Source organism: Acomys russatus, chromosome 20 (assembly GCF_903995435.1).
Source record: "Acomys russatus chromosome 20, mAcoRus1.1, whole genome shotgun sequence".
In the NCBI taxonomy this organism is placed as follows: Eukaryota; Metazoa; Chordata; class Mammalia; order Rodentia; family Muridae; genus Acomys; species Acomys russatus.
This window is the reverse complement of record NC_067156.1, coordinates 54,642,709-54,651,339: the sequence shown is the minus strand read 5'-3', so window position 1 is coordinate 54,651,339 and position 8,631 is coordinate 54,642,709. Positions and strand designations below refer to the sequence as shown.

Genomic DNA, 8,631 nt, shown 5'->3' with positions numbered 1-8,631 from the left:
TAGGGACTATTACAGAAGCCAAGAAAAGATGGTTTCAGAGGAGACAGTAGTTGGAAACGAGGCAAGATGATTAGCGACAGAGAAGACTGTGGAGCTGGTGAGCAGCACTCAGTATAGAAAAGGTAAAAGTAAACAGGGCAGGGCATCACTCACAGGCTAAGCTGACCTTCTCCCTGCCTCTGTGCACAGAGAGACATCATAAGGCAAGAAGGTAAATAGAAAACCAGAAAAAAAAATCTGGTCATGTTGTTTTTCAGTTACAGTTGTAATGCCAAAAACGAGAAACAGAGAGAGAAAGAGAGAGAGAGAGAGAGAGAGAGAGAGAGAGAGAGAGAGAGAGAGAGAGAGAGAGAGAGAGACAGAGACAGAGACAGAGACAGAGACAGAGACAGAGACAGAGACAGAGACAGAGAGACAGAGAGAGAGGATGAGGAAGAAGGATGGGATGATAAATACTTTCCAGCCTCAAGAGGGAAGAACAAGAGCACAGTCGCAAACTGAACAAAGCAAAAACTACACCCCAACAAGTGTAATTACTCAACTTTCAATATCTGGGATTCACGCATGATCTGCTGGGCTCTTCCAAGGTGCTTGGGTCATTTCTCCAGCTCCGTCCTCTGCAACACACACAGCTTGTCACCCTGTGGTCCCCTTTCCTCTGCTTAAGCTCAATTCATTCTTAAGGATTTACACAGGCTTATATATTCATCTCTCTTCACTTTACTAGATCTAATATGTCCTCTTTTTTACACATGAAAGTAATTCTTAATGAGAAAGGAGGAAAGAACCAGGCATATCTTGCTCACCTAGGAACTTTTCCGAACTCATCTCCACACATGTGGCACCTGCTCCCTTCAGTGCAGGAACGCATCAGACCCTTCCTCCCAGGTATGTAAGGCCATGCTATGTGAATTTATTAACTATACAATGTATCCTCTCCACACACACAAGCCTGATAATTATCCTTGGCCTAACGCTCCTTGAAAGTACAATGGCAGTGTACGCCTGGCACCTGATGAGTATACCATAGGCACTGTTCTTCAATAGGGAATGTTCAGGCACATAGGAGTTCCCTGGCCCACCTAGACATTAGGAGTGAAATTGAGTAAGAAAAGAAACTCGCATGCATGAGTCAGGCATTCAACCTTGAGCAACCTGGTCCCTGAGTAGCTGAGAGAAACTCTGCCCATTTGTCTTTAGCATGTATCAGGATAGAAAGGCAAGCAATACACTGCTGTCATTTGACCTTGATGATACTTGAGAAGCAGAATTTCTAAACATGGGACCTTGGACCAGTCATACTTGGGAGTTTGTTAAAAACACAAAATCCCAGCTGGGAATACCGACACACGATTAAGGTCAGCACTTGGAAGGCTAAGGCAGAAGGATTGCCTTGGCCTTGCCCTTTTATGGACTTATCAGTTACTCACTCAAAGCTCAACCACTCACCTCTACATCCATCAAGGAGAGGGGCCATTAGAGGCACAAGAGTATCATTTCATAGCCCATCTCTGCAGACATTACATTTAACCATATAAAGTCTCTTGAATTATATGCATCTTTTCACATATCTTGAAATATTTATATCTTGGCGTAATTCATGTCATTGACTCTTGGGTGGCAGACCTCTGATACCCAGCACTTCCAGCCTTATACTGAACTCATAATCAGTGATAGCTCCAGACTGATTATATACAAAGACATATTCTTCAATAATATATAGTCAAGCATAAATTCTATTTCATTTATAGGATTAATCAAACTTTGGATGTCAATACTATAGGCAATAAATACTATCAAGGAAAAACCATCAATGTATGCACATTCATATTCTGTAATATCTACCAAAAACTTTCAGAAAGATTTTTAAAACCCTCCAAATTTCACAAATCTGAATGACCAATTCAAATGTACGGTTTAATCCATCCATTTTATTAATTATATATATTTATTTGATAAAATATTTTAACTGAATCATCCTTCTACTTTACTAATAATTTCTTTGAACACATATTTACAGCAAATATATTTCCCACAGAAACACGAAGTTCGCAAACAATACCACATGTTTGACACGCACGTGTATTCTTTTCCTGTTAAGGCGACTTCATATTGAGTGCCAGAGAGTGGCTTATTTGCATATATGTAACAAGTTACTACATGCATATGTTTTCCCAAACATAACCACATTTGAACATGGAGCCTATTTTGTTACACAGAGATTAAAATGCGGTCGAGTATACTTTTAAATACCTTAATATAAAGGTCAGACTTTGCAGTAAGTCATTTAACACCCAGATCGGAGAATCAGCCTGATGAGAGTTGAGTGTTGAGTGTTCAGATGAGCAAAAACAGAACGAAAACAAAACAAAACAAACAAGAAAACCCTGGTGTAACCACCAAGACCAATGTCTTAGTCTACCTCTGTGACTGCAGCTCTAGTCACCTGGCCTAGTCCTCAAGCTTGCTAGGCAGAAGAGGCAACGCAGAGACTACAGACACTGCAAGTGCTTGCTCTGTACAGATGAGAGGAAGCCTGCAGACAGCCCATAGCCGTGATATCCATGGCAACACTCGATTCTGCTTGCTTTCTATAATGGTTATGACGAGAACTTTACTTCTGGCCTGTGGATAGTCATCAAATATGAACAGGAAACATTCTGAAAGGCCAGTGGCTCTTTTCAATTCAGTTGCAAACCACCTGCTTGTTTGCCATTTTGTAAAGATTTGGACAGCTTGTGTATTTTGCTGTTAATACCAGCACCAATTTTTTTTTTCTATACTGAACTCTTAAACGGGTGGCTGATCATGCCTACAAGCTAATTATGCAACTGCACTTGAAAGTTACTGTGCTCTTCAATTCTCCTGCAGAAAGGGCCCCTCTTACACCAATAGTCCACTATGGGATGACTTCTAAGTCCATTGCTTTATTTACATTTTTCATTCATTTGCACATAGACTAGATGACAAGTATCCAACAAAAGAGAAAATACAAATACCAAGATATCCCGCCAAATGGAACCTGTGCGCTGTAGGGACTCATACCCTTCATTTCAGATGAGAACACTGGGACCCAGAGGGCCACAGAGCTGTGTTGAGCAAAGCAAGTCTCTTGGCATCCAAAACACTACTCTGCATCCTTCCTTTATGTTTGTCTTTGCTATCTCACGTGGATAAGTTCTTTTAAATTACAAAAAAAGAAAAAAAAATCCTACGTGTTTTTCCAATTTTACAAGAAGTTCTCCAATTTTTTTTTCTGGGTAGTTCTTTTGGCCATCCTGGGAGGTCAGCCCAGATGTGGAGCCTGGAGTGAAATTAAGGACACATACATAGCCAGCGATGGCAGAGTTAGTGCCTGAGCTTGTGTTTCTTTCCTCCATTCCAGACTGGAGAAAAGGCTATTTGCCGTCAACTGGGCCATTGATGACTGTGAGAGGCAGGTTAAGATGCTGCAAAGCAGACAGTGACAAAGTTTCAGACACCAGGAGATGCTGAAAGACTATGCGTGAGAAAACCAACCTAGTTTGACTATGGCCACGTGCTAAGTGGAGTGAGGGTGGATGTGTACCTAGAGGCCCTGATGTAACCAAAAAAAAAAAAAAAAATTTTTTTTTCTTGGAAGTGCTGAATTGAGTCCAAATGAGATAGAGTCATAAAGCTTTTCACATGAAGCAAGGTTTGTAACATAGAATTTTATGTCTGAGCAAGTCCAAAACGATGATGGACAGAAGTATAGGTATGGCATGTGTATATAGTATACCTATGATGGTAGAGTAGTTAAGGCTGATCCTCAGACAATTCTAAATACAAGCCATAAACCAGAAGTCTAGGACAGGAGATCTGTAGAGACAATCACAGCAAATAAAATGGAAGTTTCAAATGAAAAGTAGCTGGATGTATCTCCATTCCTAAAAGAAAAAAAAAAAAAAAAGAAGAATACAAAAAGGTGCATTCAGCTAAAATGGACTGCATCATGAGAAACAAAAACAAAACTGAAAAGCCACTCATGGTGACTTAGACCTCCACACTGTTTCTTTTGACAACAGCTCACCTAGGACGGTATGCATCTCCTAAGGTTGCTACTTACCAGGTCAGGTAGAGGATGGTGAAACGTCCTAAAACTGGAATGGGAAGTAGAGAGAGAGTAAGCTGTGAAAAGGCAATTGTCACAGACCTTTCTCATGATAGAGATAATTCACATGTGCATACGTTTGATACATAATGGCCACAGATTTAAAAAAAATTTTTTTTTGAGTTGCAAAAGAGATAAAGGAGAATACATTTGGGATTCTTGGCAAGCTTGCTTATCCCCTGGATGAACCTGACTGAGAGATGAGAGGCGCAGAGAGGAGAGTCAGTGTTTAATACCTGCCAAGGAGCCTACACACTGGTCTGAAGCCATGGCAACAGATGATCTCCTTTAAGGTCCTCCGCATCTCTTGGCTGCGGAGGGCATAGATCAGCGGGTCGATCATCGAGTTGCACATGATGAGTATAAGGTACATGTTGAAGTAAGACATAAAGCAAGAGCAATAGATGTTCTGGGGGCACGAAAGCATTAGGATAAGGTGCAGGAAGAAGGGAGACCAGCACACAATGAAAATCCCCAGGAGTATGGTGAGGGTAATGGCGCCCTTCATGCTGGTCCTTTGCCTCACAGAACTGTACCTCGGGGAAGCCGCTATCCTCTTGACATGGTTCCGGGCCAGGAGGAACATGTGTATATAGAGAGACACCATGAAGAACAGCATGGTGAAGAACATGGAGATGAGGCAAATGATGACGTACTTGGACTCATAGTAAATGATGAAAACTATGCCGCAGCTTATGCAGAAGGTCCATATGCACGCGATGATCACCCCCGAGCGCCTTGCCGTCATGATGTGGTGGTAGCGCAAGGCGTAGAAGATGGTGACGTACCTGTCCACCGCGATGGCCAACAGACTGCACATGGAGGCCACGACGGAAATGCAGATCATAGAGTCAAAGACGTTGTCGATGAGACGCACAAAGGTCTCCGCTATCACCAGATGTTTATTGTTTATCAAGTATATGGTGATGGTCTCCCAGGCATTGGACATGCTCACCAGCATGTCAGCGACTGCTAAGCTGCCCACAAAGTAGTACATCGGCGAGTGCAGGTTCTTGTTCTTCGCTATGGCCCCAATGATGAGGATGTTCTCTAGGAGGCTGATGATGCCCAGCGTCAGGAACACCTCCACAGCGATGCCCATGTCTTCACAGGCCGAGGACTTGTTCGTGGCATTTGGTCCAAAAGTGTCCTCTGAGGCATTCAGGGTGAGATTCAAGAAAGGCAGGTGGAATGAGGAGTTCATTGCTGGAAGAAAATGCCTCCACCTCTTGGCGTCAGATTTACTGCAAGACAGGTTTGTTCGCCATTGTTTTATTATGATCTCTAGAGCCTGAGAATAGACCCACAGCCTGTAGCGCGCTACCATGCCCAGAGCAAGCACACCTATGGGAATGTGGATAGACACAACATATTGGAAGCGTGGCCCTGGTTTGTCTCACTCTGACTTGTGTTCCTGGCACCTGGAGTTCTGACCCTCTAACATACAAGCCTCCTCTTCCATATACTCACATGCTGTCACCCTGAGCACACAGGAATAACTTCCATTTCTATACCAAGTACGGCTTCTCTTTCCATGTCTGCTTTTTTGGCTCCTAAGTTCACTCTCAGATCATCCCCTGAACCCCATCAAAACTCCATAACAGTCTCAAGCAGTCTGTAGATTTTCACATTACTGGGGCTACACTACATATTTTGCTCAAGTGAGCCCAGATTTCCGAAGAACATACAAACATTCCCTTAAGAAAGGCTGGTGTATCTATGTTCTTAGCGTTAACGTGAACTCCTCTCAAACCCTCAGTTCATACTCTCCAGGGTCCTAACAGACTGTAGCAAAGTTATTGCCTCCAATACACAAGTTTACATTGCAATATGTTTAGTAGAGGAAAACAGACAGTACTTTCTCCTCTCAATAAATATTTCCCTTAAATTCTGAATAGTCTGACTGAAGATTTTATAAGTTCCACATGAGCACAGTATGAAGACATAGTCATGAAACACAGGGAGCCACTGTGTTAACAATGAAGTAAACTATTGGATTGTAATCATTTGCGATACATTTACACCTCAGAGGTATGGACCCATTCTATGGTTGCATTAAACACCACATCCAGCTACCTTAAAAATACCCCTGCCCAAGCTGGCTCACCCATTCTGCTATCCTCCAGGCAAAGGTAAGCATGATTCCTCACTGGTTCCAGGCGGTTCCTGTTGTGTCTGTTTACCCAGCTCTGGTCTTGCATCTGAGTCGGGCTCACTCACTAAACGCTTCTCTCTGCCTGGGCACCTGATGTCCACCTGGGCGGACCTAGGCAAGAAAGTAGGGCCATCGCCAGGGCACAGTCTCCTCCCAACCTAGCCTAGCACCTCACTGCTCTGCCTTTAAAGAGCCTCTGCCCGCCCAGATCGCTGCCTTTCCGACCTACTGAGTTCAGGTCTCCAGCATCTTGCTGCCTTAGGCAGGAAGCCTTTAAGAGTCGTGTTTGCAGAGCCACCTAGTGGTCCATAACTAGATTGTTGCAAAACACAACCCCAGCTCGGTGGCGCTTCCAATGTGACAAACCTTTCTTTCCCTTTAGGTGCACAGGGATGGAGTTTTTCCAGCTAATGATTCTCTTTGTCTTTTCCGCATCTCTTCCTCTAACTCACCGATTATTATTCTGCCCAGCTCAGTGATCTGTTCTTTAACTTTCTGCTACAAAGGCTCACTGGTGTGTCTTACACTTGTTCGTTGGAAAAACCAGAGCCAGGGAGCTTTGGTGAGACTTGGCCAGACATGGACATGCACGCGCACACACACATACACACACACACACACACACACACACACACACACACACACACACAGACAGACAGACAAAGGAGAGAGATGAAGAGAAACAGACAGACAGAGGGAGCAAGGATAGACTCAGAAGACGAAGGCTTTGCAGGGTGGGGCTCATCGTGTCATGAAGAGAGACACAATCTTTGTGAAGAGGTTTCCAACAGGAGACCAATCCTCTGCACATGCAAAAGAAACTGCCTGTCAGAAACCCTACAAGTGAAGTATTATCCATTGTGTCTCTGTCTTCAAGGTCAAAGAGGGAATCTGCAAAGATGCTGGCTTCACAAAAAAAGTGTTGAAAGTGGAGTTCACAAAAGCCAGTTGTCAGGACCCGCAGGCATGGTGGTATTGATCTGTGAACACAATGTGCAGGTGCTGGGTGGCGTCACATTGAACTGTTTTTCTTAATTTTTTTTTAAACAAAACTACAGCAAGTGACGGCTTTTATCTCCATCTCACAAAGGGGGGGAAGGATGGGGAGCGGGGGAGAGGGAGAGGGAGAGACAGAGAGCACCATCCTGAGGTTATATGGCAAACCCAGCTTTCCAACTCTGGGAAGCACCCATGGGACTTGAAGGCTTGCAGGCCAGCTGAGAAGCCCCGCACTTTACCTGGCATCCTAAGGTCTCTGTAAAGAGCACTTCACGGCCACCAGGCATGGTTCCTTCAAGCTGCTGCCAGAGTTAAAGTTAGTATAACTTAATACCAGACATGGTGATACCTCCAGGATTCTTTCTTACTCAGGATTGCTTTGGCTACCTATGGCCTCTGCACTTTCATGTGATTTTTTTTTTTTTCTGTGACACATATGATTGGAAATTTGATGTGAATTGCAATGAATCCATAGACTGATTTTGGTATGACAGCTATTTTCACAATATTCTGATCCATGAGCACACGAGGTCCCTCTATATTCTAGTGTCTTCAGCTTCTCTCTTCAGTGTTTTAAATGTTTCATTGCATAGGTCTTTTACTTCCTTGCTTAGATATACTTTGGGACTTTTTTTTTTTTTTTTTTTTTTTTTTTTTTTTTTTGTATGTTGCAAATGGGATTGTTTCCCAGGTTTCTGTATGGTATGTTTGTTACCGGCATACAGAAACGCTGGCTTTGATAGGTTAATTTTGTACCCTGCCACTTGGCTGTGTTTTGTGTGTTTTGTTTTTCTGGATCCAGATTCTTTAGGGTCGCTTACATACAGAAGTGCACCATGTGCAAACAGGACAATCTGTCTTCCTTTCTGTCTGATCCGCTTTTACCTCATTTTCTTCTTGTTCTCACTGAGACCCCAAGCAATGGACGAAGTAAGTGTGGAGAAAAGTGGTTATTCTTGTTCTTGATTATAGTGGGGGTTCTTTGAGGTTTCCCCCCATTGATATACTGCTCACTATATGTTTGTCATGTATAGCTTTTATTGTGCTGAGGTAGTTTCCTGGTATCTTCAGACATTTTATTACAAAGATGTTGATGTTTTTCAAAAGGTTTTTTTTTGGGGGGGGGATATTTTTCTGCACCTATTAAGATAATCAGGTGGTCTGTCTGTGAGTCCATTCATAAGTAAATTATTACACATTGATTTGCATACACTGAACCATCCTTGTACTTATAGGCATAAATGTTAATTATTTACAAGGTAGTTTGATACTCTTATCCATTTGATATTGTATCCACAGTAGAATATTAATAGCAGGTCATAGTAGGGCCGATTATCTACTCAGC

At 42.9% G+C, this 8,631-nt stretch overlaps 1 protein-coding gene across 2 annotated transcripts; it reads right to left on the bottom strand.

Annotated features, from left to right (window-relative positions):
- Nucleotides 1-4,327: 4,327 nt before the first annotated feature.
- Mc5r (melanocortin 5 receptor) lies at nucleotides 4,328-6,487 on the bottom strand. Of its 2 annotated transcripts, none has more exons than XM_051163521.1 (2): nucleotides 6,240-6,487; nucleotides 4,328-5,376 (listed from the first exon to the last, which is right to left on the bottom strand). In XM_051163521.1, exon 2 carries the CDS (start codon nucleotides 5,334-5,336, stop codon nucleotides 4,362-4,364), a length of 975 nt encoding a protein of 324 aa, XP_051019478.1. In that variant the 5' UTR covers nucleotides 5,337-5,376; nucleotides 6,240-6,487; the 3' UTR covers nucleotides 4,328-4,361. The 2 variants fall into 2 exon arrangements, with proteins under 2 accessions (XP_051019478.1, XP_051019479.1); XM_051163522.1 differs by having other exon boundaries at nucleotides 6,283-6,487.
- Between the last annotated feature and the right edge of the window lie 2,144 nt (nucleotides 6,488-8,631).